General features: G+C 51.6%; 10 protein-coding genes across 10 annotated transcripts; 5 read left to right on the top strand and 5 right to left on the bottom strand.

Moving 5' to 3' along the window:
- Window positions 1-163: 163 nt before the first annotated feature.
- On the top strand, window positions 164-2973 carry ASPBRDRAFT_193832 (AP-1 complex subunit gamma; the record flags this gene model as incomplete). Its single annotated transcript, XM_067620679.1, has 5 exons — window positions 164-173; window positions 284-407; window positions 470-658; window positions 711-2826; window positions 2878-2973. 5 exons carry the CDS (start codon window positions 164-166, stop codon window positions 2971-2973), a joined length of 2535 nt encoding a protein of 844 aa, XP_067482416.1.
- A 1318-nt stretch (window positions 2974-4291) lies between these two features.
- Window positions 4292-6040, bottom strand: ASPBRDRAFT_73366 (uncharacterized protein; the record flags this gene model as incomplete). Its single annotated transcript, XM_067629209.1, has 5 exons — window positions 5446-6040; window positions 5289-5368; window positions 5050-5175; window positions 4781-4785; window positions 4292-4363 (listed from the first exon to the last, which is right to left on the bottom strand). The coding sequence occupies exons 1-5, from the start codon at window positions 5721-5723 to the stop codon at window positions 4292-4294; spliced, it is 561 nt and encodes a 186-aa protein (XP_067482415.1). The 5' UTR covers window positions 5724-6040.
- Window positions 6041-6551: 511 nt separating this feature from the next.
- Window positions 6552-7726, top strand: ASPBRDRAFT_53116 (nuclear transcription factor Y subunit beta; the record flags this gene model as incomplete). The annotated part of the gene is made up of 4 exons (XM_067627007.1): window positions 6552-6711; window positions 7078-7188; window positions 7254-7381; window positions 7478-7726. The coding sequence occupies 4 exons, from the start codon at window positions 6552-6554 to the stop codon at window positions 7724-7726; spliced, it is 648 nt and encodes a 215-aa protein (XP_067482414.1).
- Window positions 7727-8781: 1055 nt separating this feature from the next.
- ASPBRDRAFT_119227 (uncharacterized protein) lies at window positions 8782-11333 on the bottom strand (the record flags this gene model as incomplete). Its single annotated transcript, XM_067617234.1, has 3 exons — window positions 8782-9943; window positions 10003-11191; window positions 11270-11333. The coding sequence occupies 3 exons, from the start codon at window positions 11331-11333 to the stop codon at window positions 8782-8784; spliced, it is 2415 nt and encodes an 804-aa protein (XP_067482413.1).
- A 285-nt stretch (window positions 11334-11618) lies between these two features.
- Window positions 11619-13804, bottom strand: ASPBRDRAFT_40433 (uncharacterized protein). Its single transcript, XM_067624354.1, has 5 exons — window positions 13348-13804; window positions 13133-13256; window positions 12937-13060; window positions 12421-12878; window positions 11619-12365 (listed from the first exon to the last, which is right to left on the bottom strand). Exons 1-5 carry the CDS (start codon window positions 13669-13671, stop codon window positions 12055-12057), a joined length of 1341 nt encoding a protein of 446 aa, XP_067482412.1. The 5' UTR covers window positions 13672-13804; the 3' UTR covers window positions 11619-12054.
- Window positions 13805-16179: 2375 nt separating this feature from the next.
- ASPBRDRAFT_53113 (uncharacterized protein) lies at window positions 16180-17593 on the top strand (the record flags this gene model as incomplete). The annotated part of the gene is made up of 7 exons (XM_067627006.1): window positions 16180-16350; window positions 16426-16655; window positions 16715-16804; window positions 16858-16968; window positions 16993-17102; window positions 17163-17193; window positions 17269-17593. 7 exons carry the CDS (start codon window positions 16180-16182, stop codon window positions 17591-17593), a joined length of 1068 nt encoding a protein of 355 aa, XP_067482411.1.
- Window positions 17594-17681: 88 nt separating this feature from the next.
- On the bottom strand, window positions 17682-19253 carry ASPBRDRAFT_478415 (TatD family hydrolase). Its single transcript, XM_067625960.1, has 2 exons — window positions 17856-19253; window positions 17682-17790 (listed from the first exon to the last, which is right to left on the bottom strand). Exon 1 carries the CDS (start codon window positions 19142-19144, stop codon window positions 17963-17965), a length of 1182 nt encoding a protein of 393 aa, XP_067482410.1. The 5' UTR covers window positions 19145-19253; the 3' UTR covers window positions 17682-17790; window positions 17856-17962.
- Window positions 19254-19422: 169 nt separating this feature from the next.
- Window positions 19423-21047, top strand: ASPBRDRAFT_40427 (uncharacterized protein). Its single transcript, XM_067624353.1, has one exon. It carries the CDS (start codon window positions 19584-19586, stop codon window positions 20856-20858), a length of 1275 nt encoding a protein of 424 aa, XP_067482409.1. The 5' UTR covers window positions 19423-19583; the 3' UTR covers window positions 20859-21047.
- Window positions 21048-21268: 221 nt separating this feature from the next.
- ASPBRDRAFT_193825 (putative alpha/beta hydrolase) lies at window positions 21269-23037 on the bottom strand (the record flags this gene model as incomplete). The annotated part of the gene is made up of 2 exons (XM_067620678.1): window positions 21269-22801; window positions 22870-23037. 2 exons carry the CDS (start codon window positions 23035-23037, stop codon window positions 21269-21271), a joined length of 1701 nt encoding a protein of 566 aa, XP_067482408.1.
- A 748-nt stretch (window positions 23038-23785) lies between these two features.
- Window positions 23786-25321, top strand: ASPBRDRAFT_478363 (Spo7-like protein). The gene has a single exon (XM_067625958.1). It carries the CDS (start codon window positions 23901-23903, stop codon window positions 25293-25295), a length of 1395 nt encoding a protein of 464 aa, XP_067482407.1. The 5' UTR covers window positions 23786-23900; the 3' UTR covers window positions 25296-25321.
- Window positions 25322-25564: the final 243 nt, after the last annotated feature.

Genomic DNA, 25564 nt, shown 5'->3' with positions numbered 1-25564 from the left:
GACCATTACTCCCTGACCCCGTCATTATTATTTCCTCCATATCACCGACCCCCGGATTGCGCAGACTGGTCTCTTCGCATCCGTTCTTTTTCTCCGACCCTCACCTCCGCGTCGATCCTCCCCCTTCTCTTCACCTTCCCATCCGGGGGTCCTTGTGGCCGCCATGGCATCCCGTAGGTGTCCTTGTGTTGAACCCTCCCCCACATTGCTATACAGCGCCCATGCCCCTATCCCCGGGATTCGATCGCTAACTGTCGCCCCCTCTCCCGCCTATCATATATAGTCAAGCAGTTTATCCGAAATGTGCGATCGGCCAAGACAATCGCCGATGAACGTGCAGTCATTCAAAAGGAGAGTGCGGCCATCCGTGCGTCTTTCAGGGAAGAAAGCCATGATTCGGGCATCCGGTTAGCATTGGCACCGCCAACCTCTACAAACACTCGAACCCGCGTCTCATTCATTTACACAGGAGAAACAATGTGGCCAAGCTTCTGTATTTATTCACACTTGGTGAACGGACACACTTCGGTCAAATCGAATGTCTGAAACTACTAGCCTCCCACCGTTTCGCCGACAAGCGCCTGGGATATCTGGGGACGATGCTGTTACTGGATGAGAATCAAGAAGTTTTGACGCTGGTAACGAACTCATTGAAGAAGTGAGTCCGTATTCAAAGGTCGGCTTAGAATCTCTCAGCTGATGTTTTGCAGTGACCTTAATCACTCCAACCAATATATCGTCGGCTTGGCCCTCTGCGCCCTGGGCAACATCGCCTCCGTCGAAATGTCCCGGGACCTTTTCCCTGAAGTCGAAAACCTAATGTCTACTGCAAATCCTTATATTCGGAGGAAGGCGGCGCTGTGTGCTATGCGTGTATGTCGCAAGGTTCCCGACCTGCAAGAGCATTTCCTGGAAAAGGCAAAAACTCTACTGTCGGACAGGAACCACGGTGTTCTGCTGTGCGGTTTAACACTCGCGATTGACATGTGTGAAGCTGAGGAGGCGGAAGAAGGTCAGGAGGGTGTGATCGAGATGTTCCGGCCGTTGGCCGGTGGTCTTGTGCGCTCCCTAAAGGGTTTGACCACCTCGGGATACGCCCCAGAACATGACGTCTCCGGCATCACCGATCCCTTCCTACAGGTGAAGATCCTGCGCCTTCTCAGGGTACTAGGAAGAGGGGATGCGGCGACCAGCGAAATGATCAATGACATTCTGGCCCAGGTGGCCACCAACACTGATTCGACGAAGAACGTCGGCAACGCTATTCTCTACGAGGCTGTCCTGACAATTCTCGATATCGAAGCGGATTCAGGACTGAGGGTGCTGGGTGTTAACATTCTTGGAAAGTTCCTGACCAACAAGGACAACAATATCCGTTACGTTGCTCTCAACACGCTGAACAAAGTTGTTGCAATTGAGCCCAATGCAGTTCAGCGACACCGCAACACCATCCTGGAGTGTCTTCGCGACCCGGATATCAGTATCAGAAGGCGTGCCCTTGATCTCAGCTTCATGTTGATCAATGAGAGTAATGTGCGTGTTCTCGTGCGGGAGCTGCTCGCTTTCCTGGAAGTTGCCGACAACGAGTTCAAGCCAGCCATGACGACTCAGATTGGTATCGCTGCTGATCGTTATGCCCCCAACAAACGCTGGCATGTTGACACGATTCTCCGAGTACTCAAGCTTGCCGGTGCCTATGTCAAGGAGCAGATCCTCTCGTCCTTTGTTCGCCTCATAGCCACCACACCGGAGCTGCAGACCTACTCTGTGCAGAAGCTTTATCTTTCGTTGAAAGAAGACATCTCGCAAGAAGGTCTTACCCTTGCTGCTACCTGGGTCATTGGCGAGTACGGTGACAACCTTCTCCGTGGCGGTCAGTATGAGGAAGAGGAGCTCGTCAAAGAGGTCAGAGAGAGCGACATCGTTGACCTGTTCACCAACATCCTCAATAGCACATATGCCACGCAAACAGTAGTGGAGTACATCACTACGGCCTCTATGAAGCTTACCGTGCGCATGTCAGATCCTGCACAGGTCGAGCGGCTCCGTCGCTTCCTCAGCAGCCGGACTGCCGATCTGAGTGTTGAGATTCAACAGCGGGCTGTCGAGTACATCAACCTGTTCGGCTATGACCAAATTCGTCATGGAGTTCTCGAGCGCATGCCTCCGCCCGAGATCCGTGAAGAACAAAGAGTGTTGGGTGCACCGGCCAAGAAGCGCCAGAGCAAGATCCTGAAAGACAAATCTAAGAAGCCTGCCAAGCAGGCTGAGCAGGACATGCTTTTGGACCTTATGGGCGGCGACGCTCCACCGACTAGCCCAACTACCAACGGTTCCCAGAACACGGCTGATCTACTTGCCGATATTCTCGGCGGCGATTCCAGCCTATCCTCACCTTCTCCCCAACCCGCACAGAAGCCTGCAGGATCCGCCAATACCGCCGCCATCATGGACTTGTTCAACACGAATGGAAGCACGCCATCTCCCAAACCCGCGGAGCCTGCATCTTCAGGTCTGGATCTTCTAGCAGGCTTGGGATCTTCTGCCTCGCCCGCCCCCGCCCCTGCCCCTTCGGCGGCCCCTGCTCATACTGTCTTTAACAAAAACGACCTCTCCCTTGCCCTCCAAGTCCAGCGTGGCAACGGTGGGAGTGCACAGATTCAGGCTCGTTTCCGCAACCTCTCAGACTTTGGCCGCTTCTCCAATGTTGGTTTGCAAGCAGCCGTGCCCAAGAGCCAGAAGCTCCAGCTCAGTGCCATCAACAAGGCTGATCTCGATGCTGGCGATGAAGGTATCCAGATGCTTAAGGTTGCAGCACTCAGTGGGGTAAGTTATAACCAACCGCGTCCTTCATTGCCTTTGACTAACGTCCTGCAGGCCCTCCCACCTAAGCTTCGCCTTCGTCTCCGTATCACGTACGCCAAGGACGGTTCCGATCCTGTAACAGATCAGGTGGACTGGACCGAGCCGTGAACGGTATTCAGGGCCTTCATTTTATGAATCTTTATATTCGCCTTACAATAACCTTTTAGACCGCCCATCTAATTAACTTTATCAACCCAATCATTGTATTAGGAGGGGAGGATGGAAGCAAGCAAGCCAACCCTTGGGAGAAGACTACCAGCGGGAAAACAACACCTACTTGACCATTCATAGTTCCTCACATTCCATACATGCATGTTCATACATACCCGGTCCATTTCTAGCTCTCCACTCATGTTTTCCTCTTGCCTTCTATGTAAATGCTTGGTATGTTGCTGAGGCCTAGGAGTGGCCGGTTTCCCCCATATGAGTGGGTCTAAAATGAAAATGTTCCTCTTCTCTTTATCACACTGGACTCCTATTGTAGCGAATAAGTATAGCTGGCGGTCATGGCCAACCAACAGAAGTACTAGCAAGTATTCTTCTAACAACTTCCATCTGCTATTCCAATCAATATTGACGACATGTGCTCAGTTATCCCGCCCTGTTCAGTTACTATAAACACTACCCAGAAGTATTCTTATATATACAACCAGTATTACTGGTACTGGAACACCACGGCAACATACAGATGAAGCCAGCACGGCATGTCTAACAACAGCACACGCCGTTACTATAGAAGTCAAACATGGAAAACCTGGAATGGAGATGATGATGGATTTAACAGATATATACCTCGGAGTTAGAGGAAATGCAACTGCGGCGTTAACAGCAAATGTCCGGTGATTGACTACGGCCATTTGTTTGCGCTTCACTGATGCTTTGCATTTGATCCCAAACTCACCATGATTGTGACTACAACTGTAGCAAAAACCGGGTGAGACAAAAAGAACCGGAAGCTCCCACACGTCATCAATGATAGGAATGAGGCAAATTCGACAGGGACCGGCGTTCTACCACAAAATGCTGCGGCCTCCGATGCACTCGTGCCTAATGAACAGTGCCGGGTCAAGGAAGATTTCACCAGGTCTGAAATGCGAGATGTAAGACATTAAGCTTTTGTTTGATAATGCTGGTCGGGAAGGTTTTATGGTTGATATACAGAGTATGATAAGTAAAAGTACTACTAGTGATCATCTTGTTCGGTGCTGAGCTTTCCTCCTCTTTCTTCACAACGATCTCTCCTCCCATTGACCCAGGTTTGGCTCCCGGGCAGGTTTTCTAGGGCGCGTATATTGACCAATTCGCTCGAGGCGCTTATGCGTCGAAGGGAGGGTGTGGCTCGGATGAGTTGGCCTCAGTGGGACAAGGCGTCTAAGCTGCAGCCGACCGGATTAAGGCTGTTTGCTACGCCCAAGTTTGATCGACTCTACTGGTCACATTGTCCAGGCACAAGGACGCCTGTAGCCCTTCTGACTGGCTGCTTCATGATAGCCTCAGGCTATTCTGTAAGTACTAGATAGATAAGTGATTGTGATGTGATACTTGGCGGGCATGGCTCCTGAGTACTGGCCTAAGATCCCTTCCTCCTTGTAACGGTTATAGATCAACAAGTAGTGCTGGTAGCTGTTGGGTATGAATCCGCAGATTTATTGATAACGTAAATGAAGTACTTGGTGGATGCGTTTCTTCCTTATCCCCACCATCTTCTGAGCGTTGGGCTGCAGAGGTTCCACTTAGCAATCTCGCCTGATGGCAACCATGAAGTAGGTGGTTTCACTTGAAGATAGGGTTCCTCAAGATGATGGTGTAAACAGTAGCTACTAGATACTTGTTTTTTTTTTTTTTTTATTTATTTATTTATTTTTGACAGCTTCTATGCAGTCATCCTTGACTGCTTTGTTTGACGTTTTGGGACCGAGACTGAAGGATTATACATCGGTGCCTGATATGACACCTGCTATCCGGTCCACCTTCTAGCCAGGATTCTACACCCATGCATGAACTTGGTATAATTGACCATGCAGCGTCAGCCAGGGTATCGACGCCTCCTACTTTAGTTTGCTGAAGACGTAGACTGTAGATCGGCCAAAAACGGTCCTGGTGCAAGCTTACGGGTTGTCAGATCAACTAGATGCAGGATACAGATCAACGGGGGCCATAGCCTCGCTTATAGGGGGAGCTTACGCTTCGAGGCGGATGAGCTCGGAGATAGCCATGTCTGAAACTTAGTATACTGCAGACTCTCTTTAGTATATTCGCGACAGAATGACTCGACAAGATGTATCTCAATGTAGACCGCATTGTTCATGACTGGCAAGTTGATGATGACGATGTCAGGCCGACATCACGTGTAATACCGTATTGTGACACCCCTCATCTTCTTCCACCCGCAATAGAGGGATTGCACCTTTCCGAAAACAGACAGATACTCAAGGATACCACGTAAGAGGAGCGTAATAGAGTCCTGAGGCCTTCAGCAGCGTCGCGCGTTTCCTCTTCCTTTCTGTCTGTCTCTTTCTCTCTTTCTCTTCCTCTTCTCTTTCCTCATCTTTCTCTTAAGAGTGAGCAAGCAGTCAACACTCATCAATCGCGACTCCATTAAATCCAGCAGCATCATCAGTTTCATCCATCGAATCCCCTCCGTTGGAGAAACACCGTTTATATCTAGATCTCCGTCCGATCTCATTGGTGTCGGGGGACTTTCTCGCAACAACCAGTGATCGTTGCTCGTCTTGCCAGGGACTTCTGGTTCGCCAATTGATTGCTGCGCGCATCGCGGCCGTCCCCAGTAATACCTGCCCTACGACCATTTGCCTGCTCTCTACTGGACGGTAAGCCAATAACTCAACACGCCCCATCCATCCCCAGCGTCGTGGCCACCGGAATTTGATCCAATCGCCTGGTCGGTCGCTCCCTCTTTAATTGTTGGTTTTGCTGCTTTTCCCAGCTGCGCAACGTGCCACACTGCCAGTCTGACCCACGGTTACTTCCGTGTTGCATTACCCGCGTCACATCCCGCCCCGACTTGTTCCCAGATCTTCCGCGCTGGAAACTGTCAAGTGCGCATGGCTTGCTGACGTGACCACTCCTGCAGTCGCGCGCGCGCCCTCTCTAGACTCCCTCCACACAGAGCCACAGGGGGCTTGCCCAAAAAAGAGTTTCCAGATTTCTGGTGCTGTATCCTCATTCACTCTGGCTAATCAAATCAGATCTTTCCATTTAGAAGAAGAAAGAAAATAAAAGCAAAACAAAAAAAAAGGGCAAAAAGAAAAGACGCATATCCCAAGGACAGGCAAGACAGATTTAAAGTACCTTAGAAACAATAACAAACAGAAACGCCTGCTGCGACCACACACACACCCCCCTCCCCTCCACCCTCCTCGTCGAATAATAGATCCCGCCGGTCCTTGCTCACGACGCTAAAGCAAGACTATCGCAGAAGCATTGCCAATCCCCCACACGCGCAACTACGCCCGTCTTTCCCCGTTCAGGCTGTCGTGAAGCGAATCGCTGCCCAGCCAGACGCAACCCTCGTTGTCCTTGGCGCGGCTGTATCATAGCGCGCGAGATCGAGAATCCACCGCGTGCTGCACGCAGCTCTGACGTGGTTTGCCAACAGAGCAGTTAGAGACAAGCCCCCTTTCTAAATCCAGTATCTCTGCACGTTCTCAGAACAGCTAAAAATCATGTCGTCGACCTCTCCCTCGAAGGAACCGGAGGTGGAACCCGAAGTTCAATCGGGTGAAGACCAGGAACAAATGGATAAGGAACAACAAGACAGCCAGGCGCAGGGTCAGGGAGAGTTCGAGGTGAAGGAGCAGGACAGATGGCTACCGATTGCAAATGGTTAGTTGCGTTCCCTTGCAGCTTTCTCTTTTCCTGATTTGCGCGTACCTTACGTTTATCTGCTGGTCAACCGCCTCTTGCCCTACTATGATCGTTCACCTAGCCCCCTCCTCAACCGCCCCTTAGTTGCTTTATTCTGATGATATATCTTGGCCTTTTTGTGTGTTTTTGTGACTTGGATCTTCATGGCTGGATATAGCTTATCTTGGCCCTTTCATCGTTCGTCTCTTTGGTTGTTCGCAACATTCCCCATCATATAAGCCCGCTCACCCTCCCAATGTCTGGAAGTAAAAGACGCGCCTGATCACTATCATCCATGCCTATCACAGTTGATACCAAGTTAGAATACTAATGTTGCATATCAAGTGGCCCGCATCATGAAGCTGGCTTTGCCCGAAAATGCCAAAATCGCAAAGGAGGCCAAGGAGTGCATGCAGGAATGTGTGAGCGAGTTTATCTCATTCATCACTAGCGAAGGTTGGTGCGACCACACCTGCTCTACAAGCTCTTTCACTGACGGAGTCTTACCCGATTGTCCGTAGCCTCCGAGAAATGCCAGCAAGAAAAGCGCAAGACTGTCAACGGAGAGGACATTCTATTCGCCATGACCTCCCTCGGGTTTGAAAACTATGCAGAGGCCCTCAAGATTTACCTGTCCAAGTATCGCGAGGTGAGACCTGTGCAACGTCCTCAATCATGTTGCCTTTTTCTCGTAACAGGCGACATTGAGTTTCATGACGTATCCGGAAGCTAATTATTCCTCTAGACCCAATCCGCAAGAGGCGAGCACCAGAATCGTCCAACAAGCAGTGGATATGGTGCTGGCGCGCCCGTAGGGGCTCCGGGCCCTGGCGGCCGTCCAATGGCACCAGGTGCCGGGTTTCCTGATGCTGCTGACAGCGCCAACAATATCATGAACCAAAGCTTGGACCCGTCTGAGCAGGATACTTCCGCTTATGGCTACCCCCCGATGGTCGGCCAGCCGCACAACGGCACCGCTGGTGAATCTTATTAGTATGCTACTGTGCGGGAGAATCATCCGCTGGACTTGACGACTATCCTACAGCAAGGGTTTCTTCGGAATCAAATAAGCAGAGACTCGAACATCAGCCTCCTTCACACCTGCAGAGGCTGGATGCCCCTCGTCTCCAGCATGACAGCGGCTGGGATCACAGGCCCAAGCGACGGACGTTTCCGGATGTTACTCCCTGTACAGCAATCCTAATTACGCGGTACGATACGATGGGTTACTTACGGGATATTTAACGGGACGAACATGAATCGAGCAATACGACAGGAATAACGGAGCCGAGAGATACTTTTTTTTTTTACTGTTTTGGTTTGGTTTTTGCTTCTGATTCTCCATCTTCTCTTCTATAATCGGCTGGAGCACCAGCCGACCTGCCAGGCCCACTTGGCGCCTCAGTCACCTTCATATAACCAAAGCAACCTCTCAACGTCAAGTCAACCAAGAGAGGTTGCCCATATACTCTCATGCTTACGAGTACAATATTTATCTGCACGCGTTATGGTGACCAGAGAAAGGGGGCATCCAACCCCTTTGCTTGGGCCAGTTACATGTAATTATTGTCTGAGTTGAGTATCTATTATTTGTGTCTTGTGTCATTATTTATGCAGAGTATGGGATACTGTTCAGAAGGAGGAAGACAGGACCTGACAAATAGAACACGGATTGGACTTCACTGTCCCTGACAGAGAATCACGTGGTTGCATTTCTAAGGAAACAAGTCTTAGGTTACCACTAGATATATCCTGTACGACAGACAGCAGTTCATGAACGGCGTACGCTGTGTAACGCGAACGCCCCTAATTACGTACTTAGAAAGATCATATAAACAATAGGACGATAGAAAAAAAAAGAGGAGAAAGAAACAAAACCACAAAATGTCATCATCGTAGTCTCATCGTCATAATAAATTAAAGAAAAAGAATGCCAAATCTAACCAACCACAAAAAAAAGATACCACGAGATGAAGATGAAGGTAAACTCGCTAAATCAACAGAAAAAGCCAATCACACACGCACACACACACACCATGGAATATCTCTCTATCCGTGCATCCACCCCCCATCTAGAAGAAGATCCGACATCGGAGTCTCCTGCCAGTAGATCTGACGCCATTCATCCTCCAATTCTGGCAGTCCCTCCATGGCCATAGGCAGAACGGGCTGGTCCAGATCCGTGAAGGAGAAGAGTTGGCGCCAGTCAAGGGACTCGCGGGGCGCGTCGGCATCGATGGCGTCGACGATGGGGGTCATGGTGGCGGATGGTGGGGGCGGGGGGATCCAGGCGTCTAAGTGATGATGAGGTTGTTGTTGTTGTTGGGGCTGAGGTTGAGGGTGGTTGTGGTTGTGGTGTGGGCTTGTTGGAAGGTGGTTTGTGGAGGAGTCTGGGGTGGGGACGTCGAAGGTGAGGGGGCGGTCTGCGGGGGTTGGGATGGGGGTTCGCGTTGTTTGCATTGCTGCGGTTGTGGTTGTGGGTGTGGTGGTTGAGGAATGTAAAGTGGGTTTGAGTTGGTCTTGAGGATTGCTGAAGCGGCGGGAAGGTCGTTCGCTGGTGGCCATTCGGAGGTCTTCTTGGAGTCGTCTGGAGTCTTCGAAGAGGCGGAGGATGGTGTTGGCGTGGAACCAGTAGCTTGCTAGTTCGCGGAGGGAGTAGGAGGCCGAGTCGAAGCGGCGGAGGGCGTTGATTGCGAGGACGGGATTGGAGAAGCGGAGTTCGACTCGGACTTGGATCATGGCTGTGAAGAGAGTGTGGACGCCGGAGTACCAGAGGAACTTGAGGCGGTCGTTTAGGCGGAGCTCTTCGAAAATGGAGGTGATGACTCCTGCAGCTGCGCTGCAGATTTCGGCGTCGTGCGGGCCGTAGTCGTCTGAGTAGGCGGATGCTCGGGGGTGTGGGCGATGGAGGAGGATCAGGAAGTTGTTGTAGGTGAGATGGAGCATGGCGGACCAGGGGTCCATGTCGGATGCCCGGAGACGTAGTTTATCAGGCAACTTCAGAGACCAATTGGCGAGGGCTTCGTCGGCTTCGAGGAGGACAGCTTTGCGACGCTCTGCGCTCACTCGTAGTCCGAAGCGGCTTCGAACGATGTACGAGATCATCACTGAGAGCTCAGAAAAATGGATCACGTAGTCGGATTGGACACGAGGTCCGCAGCCTTCAAAGTCGGAGATTGTCAATGGAGACACATCGGAGTCTTCGAGATTACTGTGTAGAAAGTCAGCAGCCAATTGGAAAGGAGAGGAAGAGGGCTTTTATTTGCTTACATTGCCTGCGGACGACCATACGAAAGTGATACCATAACGTCGAATTGCACTATGATGTACCATAGCCTCCTCCACATTCGGCGATCACGGGAAACAAATCGGCTGGAGACCGGGTTTCGGTGCATACCAAGGCCAGTAGCGATCCTGGCAGCTACACCCACCCAGTAGTGTGCATTCGCTGCGACATCATCATCGGCACCATCTGAGTGCCAAGTAAGAAGTAGAGCAGCTTGCACCAGGATATCGCGATTACGCTCAATGCGGGAATCAAAGAGCCACTTGGCACGACGGAAGAAGATGTCCTTGAGGGCATCGCGCTCCGCTTTGGGACGAGTGATATGGGCTCCCACCAGCAGAATCGCTTGTAGCAACAATATCGGGGGTGGATCCGCGGGGTCTCGATTCCGATACTGCGCCATGAACAGGTCCTCGTCAATGATGGGATACCCCGGATTGACATGATCAAAATAGGCCTGCACCAGCTCATCCGCTAGGGCTGGTTCAGGCAAAGTGAGAGCATCCATGAGAAGCTGATCATGTCCGGTCCTTAACTGTCGTCGCGGAATCTCATTGCCTGCAAAGTGATAGACATCGTCATCCTTGTCGCGTTGTTGACGGATCAAGAAAGACATATTCGACAGCTCATGGCCCACATATATAGCTCGCACGCCCCGTCGAATCTCCCTACTGCCCGATTCTTCCTCATCAATGAGCTTCACTAGTCGTTTCTCCAAATCCGCATGGGAGTCTGATTCGGCCGAGGCATCCTGGCCTGGGGGACGGTTATATGCGGGGGACTCTGCCGTCGAGCCTGCGCCATTATGGGGAGGGTGGTGATGATTAACATTATGATTAAGCGTTTGATGAAGGTTATGGAGACTTGAGGTGGGAGGAGCGACAGGCGTTGTTACTTCCGGTTGGAGGCCGCGAAAGGTGGTGGTGAAAGCGTCAGGTGGGGTTGTCGCCGTGAGAGGTAAAGAGTGTCTGTGTGTAGGCTCAGAAGAAGCCGGAGGTGGTCGACAGCGAATCGGAACGGGGTCGAGGATTGATCGCACAGCCAGGCGCTTCTTCTTTTCGTGAATCCGACAGTCCGTCTTTCCCGCGGAACGGCAATTGGAGCATGGAAGGCCGACGATACGGGCATCGCATCGGACTTTGCGCCGATGGCAATGAACACAGGCCGCGGAGCCTAGAATAGGAACCTTTCATTAGGACCAGAAGAATGGCAGAGATATGCACAGTCCATGATAGACATTGCAGAACGTACCTGACTTGCGCTTAGTCACCCCATTCCCGGTGGGTGAATGACTGCTATGCGCTGCGGAGGTCATAGCCGAAACATCGACACAGATTCAAGGGTCCGGAGACACGCTAATTCGTCATCCCTTATCCGAGTGATTTGAGGGAGAGAGCATAAGGTCAGATCAGGACATGATCTACCCACGAACAGGACGATTGGAGAGGAGAATGAAGAAGACGGACAGAAGAAGAGGGAGAAGGAGGAGGAGAAATGCAGACTGGAAGAGGAGAAAAGGCGGGAAACTCGAATTGCTTTGCTCGGCAGGACTGTGATTGGTCGATAATGGGCAATCGGGTGGGGCACAATCAGGGCGGGTCTGGGGGAGTCACGTGGCGGGGGGTGCTGATGAATTCCATTGAATTTGGCAGACCTTCGATGCTTCTTCTCCTCGCCTTCTGGAAGCCTGTCATTGCCCGCTGCTTGAATGCTATCCCTTCTGCCCATGGTACTTTCACAGCATAGCTAGCTAGCTAGTCTAACATTCTCCTGCCCTGCATTTGTGTGACCGCCGGTGTCTTTCTTCCTCCGTGCACTTATCCACTCTGGGATCCACCCTGGCGTCAGCTCCGTTATCAGCCCGCCTAACGTTATCGTTCATTCCTTTCTTTCCCACTGGACGGTTGGTCAAATTCCTTATCAGCATACATCCTCAAGATAAACTAGTTGACAAAATTGTACCGCTAACCGGAGTCATAGTACTAATATTAAATTCTCTTGCATCTCAGAGAAGTCGTCCTCGGGGCACATAGGAATCACGCCAATTCGCACTCTATCAAGCTTTCCACTCCCTTTTGCACCGTCCAGATCTTGACCACCTTCAGCCCCGCAGATTCAATCAACGTAGTCCAGTGTTTCTCCGTCCGTTCCCCCGAGGCAATTGACATCATGATCATGTCAAGGCTAGTCGTCTCGAAGTGCGCGTCGAGACTGGGGACAACATACTCGTTGATTAGCAGTTTACTGCACCCCGGCCTCATGGCTGGGATAAGGTTGGACAGGATCTGCCCGCACACATCGTCAGGCCAGTCATGTAGGACCGAATGCATGTAGTAGACGCGTGCGCCTGAGTCGTGTCAGCTCAGACCTCGAATCATTAGAGTAACTGTTTCGAGTCATACCTTTCACCGGCTGCTCCGTAAAGAAATTATGCGCCATTGGGGTAATGGAGCCATGTAAGTCCCTCACAGTTTCTATAACCTGAGGTAGATCCTGCACCACAAGCCGTCCAGGCACTTCTGGCCACTTGCGACGGAATTCTGAAACATCATGTCCGGTGCTACCCCCCACATCAACCAAGAAAACATCCTTCTCGCTCAACTCAATGCCCTCAACCAACCGCTCCCAGACTGGGTAGAAGCCCTTGTCCATCCAGCTAGGTCGTCCCTGATGGTACGCCGACATGTGGTTGCCGAACTGTTTGTTGAGGGTAGGGTTCTTTTGCACGCATTCGAAGAAATGTTCGTCGACACGCTGTCCCAGCTGGAATGGTGACTTGGTGGGATCGGTTGGGTTGCGGAAACCGGTCTCTTTGAGGAAGGTAGGGATAGCGTAGATACCTGGGTATAACCAACCTGACCTGGGATTAAAAAAAGACTGTTAGTAGCCTCTTCATTGGCACCCTGAATATCACTCACAGGGCGGGGAAAGCATCTCCATATCGCTCCACACTGAGTGTGATCGAGAGATTCGTTGCGATGTACTCGTCCGGTCCAGCTTCAGTGATCACATTCATAGACGCCAAGTGCTTCATGATGCGCGCTGGGAAGCGTAAGTAAAACACAACCCATCCTGAGCATCACATGCTGTAATCGCAAATAAACAAGTACTTACACAACAAGACCGGATCAGTCTGTGTAATTGCTGCAAGCTCTGTGACAGATTTTGGTTTGTTACGAGATAACTCATTGAACACACCCATAGCTAGAGCCGTTTCAATAGCAGCGTGTAGGGTAGCCTGCAGCAGAATCCATTCCGTTAGATACTAACTAGAATACGAGTCACGTCGCAAGTCATTCTCAAGCACCTAAGAAACAGACAGTACTTACTGTAGTCCAGCATTGTCTGACAATCGCCTCTCGCGGGGTCTCCAGCGCATTAGCCAAGGATCTCGCAGCGTCTCGCAGCCTGAGTCTTTCCTCTGAATTCTCCAGAGAGATAGATTTGTGGGACGCAATCTGGTCGATTAGAGCTGGAACAGCGTCTGGCGCATTTGGGGAAATGGCAATCGTGTCCACGCTCACATCCGACTTGGGAGGCCCATGGCCGTTGGATTGGACGCCGTTTGAGTGGTGGCCATTAGTATGAACCCCATTGGTTTGATCCCCATTAGTATAATGCTCAACAACCGTTGAGCCGTTTGTATAAGTCATTCCGTAGTTATTCTGGTTATGCTTCGTGAGTGAGTTACTGGGGCTAATGTAGAGAAAATGAGATGTTTGTCTGGATGGCGCCTTCTACTTAATATGGGTCGGCGGCTGGACGCAATGAGCAGCCCATATAGGCTTCTCTTCTCCCATGCGCGCTTCCGGAGCACTACAATATAGATTGCACTATAATACCTTCTTTCTAATGCTTAGAACGGAGTAGTTAGCCTCTATCGTCTTCCGTGCCCACTGAGAAGCTAATTTAAGGAGACCAGCCTGCTACTGTCACCTCCACTGGCCATTTGGTTCATTCTTAGGCTGCCCACTCTGGCGACCTGCAGTAGGGTCGCTGATGTAACGGCGATGCCTCGCTGGATCAACTCCACTTCTTGGAGAGGGCTAGTAAAGGCCCTGGTCAGTTACTTTAATGACCCCCAGCAGATAATGAAAGTTCATATCAATGGACCAGCAAGGCCGCAGAATCGCAGACTACTAAACACAGGCCCCGTTTTGCTAGAGTATCTGGCAAAATACTGACAGGGCCTACAGAGCTAGTGGTTAGCTTGCACCGTGGGAAACTAGACAAGGTGATAGAGAACGGAGAATCTCTTTTTAGGGTACCCACGAGTGAGGTAGCAGCCGCAATATAACAGTGGATTAGTCCTTTCGCCGATTTCTGGCGGGAGTTCGAGACTCGATGGCGTAGCTTCTTAGTTTAGCACTTTCACTTAGAAAGGTCTACGGAGATAGTATAATGATTAGTCGCGGATCAAATGTAGACGGAGTTCGCTCATGAGATGGAGACCGGCCCCGACGGCTTCACACCAAGCGCAATTAGCGCCCTCTAAGAAAGTGCCAGTGCTGCGCCGTATCATGGAAATAATATACTATCTTTGGTAGCAGGCGCCAAGTATCTTTTTCCCAAGAGGCAGAAGTAGCCGGCATCAGCGGAAATGAGCAGTGTTTATACTTTCGCCATGGTCTCAGAGGGCATAGTGAATTTTGTCTGTTCCAGTGCTGCTCATGAGCATCAAAGAAGCAGAGGTGCCCCTGAGATGGACAAGGGTTGATTGTAATTATTGACTAGTTATGACCGTTCAAACAAAACTGCTCTTTTGCAGGGATACTCGCATAGCGCATGACACCGCACTTTCGCGCCATTGACATTGATAGGCCAGCGCCTGCATCGTACTTTTGGGCTGCCCTGTGCCACTAGTCTATTAATTGGGCATCCGATGGGTGTCTCATTATCGGTTAGGAAATGGTTGAATATAAGCACCATGGTACGACCTTATAGCAACGGTGTACTTGGCATTGGGGAACTCTGCGGTGCCAAGAACATGGTGGATCGTCTAGGCCAGACAAGCAATTCCATCGATTCTTGTTGTTCAGCCTTAAATGCTGCTGTAGGGAGAGTGATATCCAGCCACATGTACTCCGTGTTTGGGGGCGCTTTCAAACTTGCACACGGATGCTGTCGTTCACTCGTTTGAACGTCTATCCCGAGGAGGGTTTGCAACCCCCAAAGATCACCGATCAGCTGAAGTAATCACATATTAGCTGCAATTTCTGTTATTAATCTAATTTGCGGGCAGTAGCGCCTAAAAGAACAAAGAAAGCAGCGCAACTCACTAGGCATAGCACTATACGCTAAGGATAGAACGGTGTCAGTTGGTGCGTGCCGCCGGCGCTGTCGCTGGTGGAACCGGGCTCCAGGCAGAAGCTCAGTCGGAAGTCGGAAATGTGGAAGGCCAAGAAGCTCGGTTAATATTGGGATCTGTTCACTTCATGTGCTCTTTGCTTTCCTTGAACGGGCTCAAGTATGGGGTAGTAGCGTTCAACCCGCTAATCTCACTCTAGCAATCACCGTCCCCTGCTCGCTCCATAACGAACAGAGCCTGGAACCCTGGAATGTCGGGCGCGTTATTATTCCAGCCGATAATACTAATGATCAAGGCCCGGGTCTAGTCCGAAAGTGATGCCACATTCTTAAATTCAAAGATAAAAGAAGTGCTACGTACGTCCCCTGTGTCACTATTGGCTTGTTCGCTTGGTTGTTCATTGGACAATCTCAATAGTGCAGTCTTTTGTGTCTCAGGTAGTAGTAGATCGAATATAATCTCCGGTTGGCGTATCGATAAATCTACTTCGCTCTGGATCTGGAGACCTCGACTTTAGAGACTAGAACGAGAATAATCTAAAGATCAGAGAACAAGAGACTCTCCGCGACACTCTAGAGTGGATTCTCATGTATGAGGTGGTTCGTAACCGGCCCCTGGAAGAGACAGGGATTCTGTTGCACAGCCAGTGAACTAATTGACACTAGAGGAGAAGCAAATTATGTTAGAGTACGATGAAAGAACTGTACCTTAGCCCCTTAGTAGAATATCTGGGTAGTCTGAGAAGCCATTTGAACACTTCTTGCTGGAATCATATCCACGTCGAAACGTCTGATGTTGGTGTCATTCGACTTCTTCATGCCCACGCACGACCGTGGGTGTTGGATACGAAGCGATGGCCGCTATATCTCCAGAGTATGCCCACCAGACTAAGGGCCCTCGAATCTTGGCCGTTTTCTGGGCCATGACCAGTCTTGCAATTCTAGCTGTGGCAGCCAGACTCTTCATCCGAATTAAAGTCTTGCGCAACCCAGGTGCAGATGACTGGTTGATCGCAGCGTCAATGGTAAGTCAGTCATATTATCTTCCAGGTCTGACAGCCACAAATTCCCTTTTTGGCGTGAATTCTAACGGCCTTTAGTTTTTTAGCATATCATATTCGGTGGTAACCACGGTTGACGTCGCTCTAGGATACGGAAAACACGCAGTCGTCATAGCAGATAGACTAGAACTTGTTCTGCTAGTCAACTATATCAACTTCGCCTTAGGCATCATCTCCTTTGCCTTGCCCAAACTAGCTGTGGCAGCCCTGCTGAGCCGTTTTCTGAATCCAACAACGATACAACGCGCGATCCTGTGGGGGTTGACGGGGCTCGTGGCATTGGTGTCGTGCATCTGCATATTGGTGCTCTTTACCATGTGCAATCCAGCGAGAGCTCTCTGGGACACGTCCCTGCTGTCCAAGGGCGCAAGTTGCCGGAGCTCATGGATCCTTGTGGACTATGCCATCTTCAATGGAGGTAGGTGCGACCATAGTTGGACGGAAAGATAAGTCAAGCTTAAACAGTGGTAGCCGTATCTGCCTTTACGGATCTGTATTTGGCAATTTATCCGACAGTCATTTTGCTAAAGCTCCATATGTCGCTGCGGAAACGATTGGCATTGTGTGCAGCATTGGGGCTGAGTGCGGTGTAAGCAAGGACTGAAGGAGCTCATCGCCGTCAAAATTCGCTAACAAACAAGGATGCAGCGCTTGTGCAATGGCGATCATAAAGTGCATGCAGCTACCGCGCCTTGCGGATCTCAGCGATACGACATGTGAGTTGTTTCTGATGAAACACCGAAAGTACGAGCGAAGGCCCGTTGACACGATAACAGATGCCACTGCTGACCTTGTGATCTGGACAAGGTAAGCCATCATGTGTTACTCTGTGGCACGAAGCTGTTATTGTGTGGAGACCTCGGATACTGACAACTCTGACAGTATCGAATCAAACGTCGTGATCCTAGCCTCATGTATTCCCACGTTACAACCGCTTCTTGAGATAATTCTCGGAAAGCGCAGCCTGAGAAGTACCAGCGGATATCAGTACAAAGAGAGCAGTACCCAACTGCCCGACTCCAACAAGTGGAGCAGCAAGCAGAAAAACAAAGGCAAAATGATGATCGCAGACGTTGGCAGCCAGGATAGCATCTTGCAGACAGTTGACGATCACGGGGACGAGAGCCATTATATGGGGCACATCCGTCGTACAGATAACATCACGGTTGTGTACGAAAGTGTGACACCACAGCCAGGTAGTGCATAATACAAATATTCACGTACATTAGGAGGGCTACATTGATGGCTCTTCTATCATGTTCCTCTTTTTTCCCCTTTCTTGCGTGTTGGTCTCTAAAACAGCGATTGTCGGTCTTCCATTGACTTGAGAGGCGGATTTGTATGGGTGCCCAAAAGTATCTTAAGAAACTGGTGTATCCAATATAGTTTGGATTTAGACGCTTGCTAATTCGGTGTGTTAGCGTGACAGTTCAACACCATCGAGCTCGGAGGTTGCGTGGCTTCCATACCTTCAACTAGCTCGCACAATGCAATTCCGTCTGTAATGCAAATTTGTACGTATGCTGGCCCAAAGCAAATGGATTTCCACATGCCTTATGTCCCACGTTCAAAGTTATCATCCAAAAACGAACCTCTTCCAGTTATCAGCGAGCTGCTGAACGCCTTGATGTAAATCCCACCCGCGGATATTGCAGATCTGCCGAGCAATTTCCTCAAGCAAGTCATCCATCTGCTGCCCAGCCGTATGTAGATCGCTCTCAATGAGCACCCTATCGTCAGGCAAAGCCTTGATAACGTCAATGACCTTCTGTGACGAAGGTCCGCTGAAGTTTATCACAGAGGAGAAGGAGAAGTAGACGTCTGATGGATTGGATCGATGCAGAAACTGCTTCAGTGGCTCCACCGGCCCGGAGTACGAATGCATGCAGATCCGTGGAGGGAATGGGAGAGACTTTTCTTCTGGCTCTGCAGGTTCCTGTTGCTTTTGTTCATCCTCGGCGTCACTCTCTGCATGCGCATCTGCAACGCTATATCGTCGGCGTCTCTCCCGCCGTGAGGCGTTCTTCCGCTCATGGCCGGACCAGAGGGCCTTGAAAAGGTCAAAGACCGCTCCATGAGCTTGAACGCTATGCACGGAAACTGGCCGCTGAAGCTCTCCAGCTAGACGCAGCTGAGCTTCCAAGACGGCTTTTTGATGCGCCAACTGAACTCTATATGGCGAGAGCTGCCTACCTTCGCGCGACCCGGGGGTCATTCGCTCATCCCGAGTTTCTTTGTCCTCGTCGGTCCACGCTTTGGGAAGCCTAAAAGCACGATCAAGGCCAACCTCACCCACAAGAGAACGAGGATACGCCAGCAGCCGTGCTCGAGATTCCGACAGCAACTGCGACAGCGGCTTTGGATCAGGTAACGACAGAATGAAGTCATCATCCGGCTCTGGGGTGAGGACCTTCTTATAATGCAGCTTCTTCAGCTCAATTGGTGAGGTATTTCCATCAGACTTGGGCGAACCAGTCGCATCGTCGATAATTTGATGTGAGAACCATGGGTGCCAGCCAAAGCACGGTAGCACAGGCCCTGTTGCCGAACCTTGGGCGGACTCCTGACCCTGGGTCAAGGACGTAGCGGTCTGAAGCACCAAGTCCTGGTCCTCCCCGCGAGTGGACATGACTGTTAATGTCGATACTTTCATCTGGGGGATTTCCGCAATGGATGACATGGTGTCAGTGGGATGGCAATGGGCGTCGAACACCCCCAAGTGCCAAGGAAATGCATCATTCTGATCAGTTTGAGACATGGTGCATGTGAAAAGGAGATGATTAGAAAGCCGAGGCGCAAGACTTGTCGAAGAGAAAAAGATGATAGCTCAGAGGTAGCTTGGGGATGTGTTGATTGACAAAAGATGGATGATGAATGGAGAGCTAAGCTGTGACGTAAAGAAAAGCCCGCCGATACGCACACGATACGCGGTGTAATGGTGCCTGGGGCAGACAACGGGCATTGAGCATCACAATATCACATGCTTCTGGATTGTTCATGCTTCTCCGCATTTTGGATCTGGAGATGCAATCATGGTTTGTATTCCCTGCATGGACACTGCAGGCTATTCCTTCATACTAGGATTATGCCACTTGCTTCCTATATATCTGTTAAGACAGTAGATACTTCCATGTATTCGGCATCCTCCTTTCCTCCCCTATAACCCACTCTATAGCTGCCTCGCTCCTCTCATCTTCATGTCCTCCGTCTCCGCCTTCGTGACTCTCCCCCTCCTTACTCTTTTCTCATTACCTCTCGCCCTGTTGGCGTGCTTCACCACCGTCTTTTCCATCATATTTCTCCTCCTCCGCTTCTCTGTCATCTATATCGAGTTATGCCTTGCCATTATCACAAATTACTTCGTCATCCCAACAGCCGCCAACACCTCCCTTCTCAACTTCTCCGCATCTGAACCCACCACCCCAGCAGCCTCCACGACACCCAAGCGTCGCTCCGTCGACCACAGCTTCAACGATGGGCTTCTCACTGCCCTCGCAACATACCGTCCAGGTTACAGTCTCCCCCGCCGAACAAACAGTCTGACCACTACAACCTCTACCTCCTCAACCTCCCAAGACACCACCACTGCTCCAATCTATCGCAAGGATGAACCCCCAAGGAACACGCCCCCACGCCACTCCGCACCCTCTGCCCTCCTAACCCTCATCAGTGGCGACGAAGGCCGCGACTTCGAAGGCCTAGGTGGCTGGCGCTGTGCGACCACCGCACCGCCAACAGTAGCAGCAGCAGCAACCACCGCCACCACGACAGCAAGATACCCAACCCATCATCTCCTCTCAGATACCGCCTCCCCCTCACCAAATTTCACCTCCAACGAATGCGACGAAAGAGCATGGCTATCAATTAACGAACGACTAGAACTCCCCTCTCAGCCTCTACTATCCACCCGAAGCAACAGCAACATCAACAACAGCGAACCCCTCGAATCCCTCCCCTGGAGACACCGGCGAATGGCCTCAGCCAGCCCTCCACCCGGTGGTAGTAGTAACAACATCACTCGCAGTCCTCGTCATCATCATCGCTCAGCAACCACCTCGTTACTATCCACTAGCCTGTCCCCTAAATCTTCACTGCCGGACGCCGGTCCTCACGACGGTCTAGATTATCTACAAGGTAGGGCTATCTCACCACCCCTATCACAACAACAGAATAATACAAACACGCTCTTCTGCACACCCTCACCCAACGAGAAGTTTCCCGGCGTATCGATTCCTCGGGTATCGAGCCCTACCGACGGCTCTGGGGGATACTTTTCCTTCCGACCCGGTAGCAGGTCCAGCACGAGCGGGTCAACCACACCGGGTGAAGAACGACGATCGCCTAGACCCTCCTCGGTCAAGTCTATGGTGCATTACCCCGCTGGCGTGAGATATCGTCGGAGGAGTATGTCGGGGCCGAATAGTGGGGTGAAATTGACCAAGGCGTCGTCGGGGACGGAGCGGGCGTTGTAGTTTGATTTGGCATGATTACGCTCATTCGATGGCATTAGTTGCAGGGGATATGTCTGGATAATCTTATCATCCATCTAAGAAATTATCATTGCTTTGGATGAATCTGACAGACTAAGTTTACATCATCATAGGAATATACCAGTCATGACCCACAAATAATTCATACTCACTAGTATACTTGCTTTTTTCATCACATCTCTATTTCTACCGTTAAGGTATGTACATCTCACGTAGTTCATAATCAACAGATGCCTTCGTGACATCACTCGATCTTCGAAGAAACGAACCCATCATATACTCCACAACAATGATATTGAACCAAACCCGCTATTAGAACCCAACGCATCGTAAACACCCCTTTGAACAGATAGAAAATTAGGCAGGCTAGACTGCATGAAAGATACAGTGCTCTATGACGCGCGATTGGCTCTCTCCTTCTGAGCCACCTCCTCCATCTCAGCCAGTACGATCCGGTTGAATTCTTCCCATCCGTCCAGATAGATATGATGGCCGGACCTCTTGATAATGACCACCTTGGCTGAGCCATTGTCCGCTTCGCGTTCCTCTACCGTCGCGTTCTGCAGGATACGCTCCTTCTCTTGATCGAGCTTAGCCTTCGCGGCTATTCCACCCTTCACATCCATCCAGTCATGGTCACCATACATGAAGACGATGGGGAGACCATTTTCGCGCTTCGGTGTCGTTGATGGGGGCTGGGAGGGGACAGAGTTGGCGGAGGAAGATTCATGAGTAGATTGCGAGGTAGTGGCTGCGGCTGCGGCTTTCGCAGACTCGAGGACAGAAGATGCGGGGGACGGGTTTTGCTGAATGTATTGACGACCGACGCCCTCGATGCGTCGGATTAGCGGACTGCGGGCGAATGCGCCCGGGGCGAGGATGTACGATAGAGCATACTCGCCGCTGCCGCGCATGCTGAAGATCGAATACGAATAGTCGTGCAAAGATTTGGCCTCCTCTGCCGGGAGATGGGAGAAGCGCCGGGATGTCCACCCGGAGACCAGGCGCGGACCGAGCGGTCCTGCCCATCGCACCAAGCTGAAGGGAGAGATGTTGGCATCCCAAAGATAAGCGAACCACTTGGGGACCATGCGCCGGGGCGGCCGATCCTGGGAAGCGCCACCGTCTGTAGGGGTGCCCCTTAGTAGAATGTTATTATCGCCTTTTTGAAGCTCACTTGGGGGAACCGAAGATGCAGATTCGGCGATATTGCGCTGGTTCTGGGTGAGCTCATTCGCCATGCTTGACTCGTTCGGCGCTGGCATCTCTGCCCGCACGGCATACGGATCCTCAGGGATTCCCACGGGGGAAGCTAGGATAAGCTTGTTGAGTCGCCCCGGGTATTTGAGAGCGTAGGCCACGGCCATGTAGCCTCCCAAACTATGACCAAGTAGCGTGAAACGGTCAATATTGCGCTTGACTCGCCACTCTTCCAGTGCATCCACAAACCATGCCTCTGCTTCTTTGATAGCCTGCTCACGCTCCTTGGCTTTGATGCGGAAGGGCGGTCGCGTACTGCGGCCCATGCCCAGGAGGTCCAGCGCATGGAGTTGCCACCCTTTCAGGCGACTAAGCGGCTCGAAGTTTTTATAAAAGAACCCCAGACCAGCACCATAGCCATGAAGCATGACCAGATGTTGGTCTGCTTCTTCACCAATCCTCTCGACTGAGAACTCGTTGAGAGCCCGATTCTTCCCGCTCAACTCCACCATGCTGGAGCGCCACATTCGGGGGCCGTACGGGTCATTGGTAGAACTGGCTGATACCTCGCCCTGTTGGGTTTGATCGGCGGACTGTAGACTGCCTGTCCCGCCGGAAGCATTGCTCGTTTTGCCGGTCTGGAGATGGGTTGGGGGTTGATGCTGGAGATAAGGGAGGTGGGAAAGAACTCTGTGTTCGGCTGTGGCGGCGGGTAAAGACGCCCACTGGAAGAAAACACCCGTCTCAGTCACCCATGCGACACTGACTTGGTTCCTCAGTTTCAGAAACGTACCCATTGACTGAAGCCTTCCCTGTAGCCTAGGGGAAACCAGGCCAAGGGGGCAGGAGTTGCGCTGGCTCCGCGAGCTGCATGTGGCGTACTCTCCCGGCGAGAAGCCACGGGTTCCTGGCTGCGGCCGCGAAACTCGCCGCCAGGCGAGTTGAGTGACTCGGATGCCATCGTAGATGTAGACGACGAGCGTCTAGAATCGGTCGGTCGAGGAGAAGAGGAGATGTATCGAGCGCTTTCCAACGAGGTCCAGGAACGTGAGACTGGGACCTGAAAAGAAAGCGAAGGGACTCGCGCGATCGACACCTTGTCGGCCAGGAAAGACGGAGTGACAGAGAAAAAAGCTCTGTCACTCTCAGTTGCAACGGAGAAAAAGAGAGATTTATAAGACAGCGAGAGGAAAATAGATTAACTTCTCTTTTAGGGGGGCGCTGTGGAGGGAGTAAGAAACAGGTCAGTAGTGGAACAAACGAGAAACGGTTGAGGCAACGCCAAAGACCGTTAACCCCGGCCCGAAATGGAGTTAAGCAATAGGCAACCGATGTTGATGACGCTGAAGATGAGGACCAAATGGCACCAAAAGTGAGCGAGGACTTCCTAACCTGCACAATTAAAAGACCCTGACGTTCAAAGAAAGCACCCAGAAAAGAGAGGCAGAGGATTCAAAAAAGGGACGAAAGTTGAGAAAAGGTGGAACGCAAGACCAGCGGAAGTGGAGCCTCAACCAAGTGTTGGCCGATGGAATGGATGACGATGCTTCACTATTCTCTTTCTTGTCTCTCCCTCTCCCTCTCTGTTTCTCCATGCCTTTCCTGTCCTCCTCGAACCTCTTCCCTTTCCATGCGATGAGATAGCGCTGGGCCGCAAAGGCCAAAATCCACCTCCGTGTTTTTTGAATTTCTCCTGCGATCTGATCTGAGCCTCCGAGCTTAATTCTCGCTCCCTCTTCTTACTTTTCCGTCCAGAACGAAACCCGATCTCCCTGGCCTGTCTCGATCCTCTCCTCTTCTCCGGCCTTCACTTCCGAGCTCACCATGGCTTCAGCAAGCCTAGACCAGCTGGTCAAAGGCTCTCCAGCACCCAATAATCGTCTTGCATCATCTGCGACATCCTCCTCGGAATCATTGGCGCCTGCATTTCACTCTCATGCTCCTTCTAGCGATGCCTCTTCCCCGCCACGGTCGTCAACGCCCGATCCACTGTCGACCCTCCCCTCTTCCCCACCCCAGATATACCTCAATTTACTCATTCTCGAGAGCTCCCTGCGAGCTCAGTACCTAGCTCTCCGGGAACGCCGCCGACAAAATACGTTCTTCCTGCTCTTGCTTGCCGCTTGGATCGCCTACTTTGCCTACGCGCTCTTTCTCCGCCCGCGCGAAGATGGCCGCGGTGTCGGAGGCTCGGTCTATTGGGTAGTCGAGATGGGAGAGAAGGTCGCCCTGATGGGCGGCGTGGTCACTGCGCTCCTGGTCTGGGGAACAGGGCAATGGGAGCGTGGAGTTCGTTGGCCGCGGCGCTGGCTCGCCGTAGCCAACCGCGGCCTCCGCACCATGAACACCAAGATCGTGGTCATCCGAGGTCCCTGGTGGCAGGAACTTTTCTCCTACCTCTCTTTCCTCTTCCCATTCTCTGCACCCTTTTTCCCGTCCCCCGTGGGCGATTTCCACTACGTCGAGCGCCCTGCGTCCGAGAGACGTGGTAGTCGGCAGCACTACCAGCAGTACTACAACCACGACACGGAATCCGGTCTCATACAGGAAGACCTCAGCCCAGGAGGTGACTACATTCGACTTCTTCTACTGCCGAAGTCATTCTCACCCGAGTTCCGCGAGAATTGGGATGAATACCGCAGCGATTTCTGGGATAAGGAGAATGATCGTCGTGCTCAGCTGCGCCAGAAGCTGCGCCAAAGGGAGCGTCAGCTCGCCCAGCAGGACGGCGGCTGGTTCTGGTGGTTCGGATTGAGTTGGAAGGCGTCGCAACGCCGACGAGTCGCTGCCGCAACGATCAGCCGACCCGGCGATGCTGACAAGATCCAACATCGTTCCCATCATCATCACCATTCGTCCAGTATCTCCAAGCACGTTCTTGAACCCAAGTCGCCCGCTCGACGCGGTGGACCACGCTCCGAATCCCACTCTCGCACACCATCACGCAGCACTACCCCCGTGGACACGGACGACCGACCCCCGTCCAGGTCGTCCGTCAGTGGCCGTCCCCGCCGCGGAAGCACAAGTCCCAGCACGGAACAACACATCCAGCAATCACGAAAGAAGAAGGCGTCCAAAGCCGCCACTCGTGGTCTGTCTCCCTTGACGCAGGCCCAAATCCGAGAGGGCGTGCGCACCTCATCCTTTTCCTCCGACGATTCCTCCTTCATGGGCACTCCCAGCGAAAAGGAGAAACCCAAGGAAGATGGTGTTGAATAGCAATCGCACCACTCTTGGTCTCCCCAAACCCATTCTGGTCTAATTTACCAACTTACCCCGTATGTCCGTTGTCAATATTATACCCTTTGATCCTCACTAAATGCACACCACAAATACTATCTTGTCTCGATGTACTTACCGCCGTCGTAGAGGGGTTGTCGAAATAAAGCTCTTCTCTTCTCTTCTCTTCTTGCCCCAACTTTCTATGCATTGCCAAACTTTGCCTTATACATTTCGGTGTCTTGCTCTTCTCATCGTCTCCGATTACT

Source organism: Aspergillus brasiliensis (genome assembly GCF_001889945.1).
Source record: "Aspergillus brasiliensis CBS 101740 unplaced genomic scaffold ASPBRscaffold_3, whole genome shotgun sequence".
Classification (NCBI taxonomy): domain Eukaryota; kingdom Fungi; phylum Ascomycota; class Eurotiomycetes; order Eurotiales; family Aspergillaceae; genus Aspergillus; species Aspergillus brasiliensis.
The sequence above is the reverse complement of the archived record's forward strand: the minus strand, read 5'-3'. Positions and strand labels throughout refer to the sequence as shown.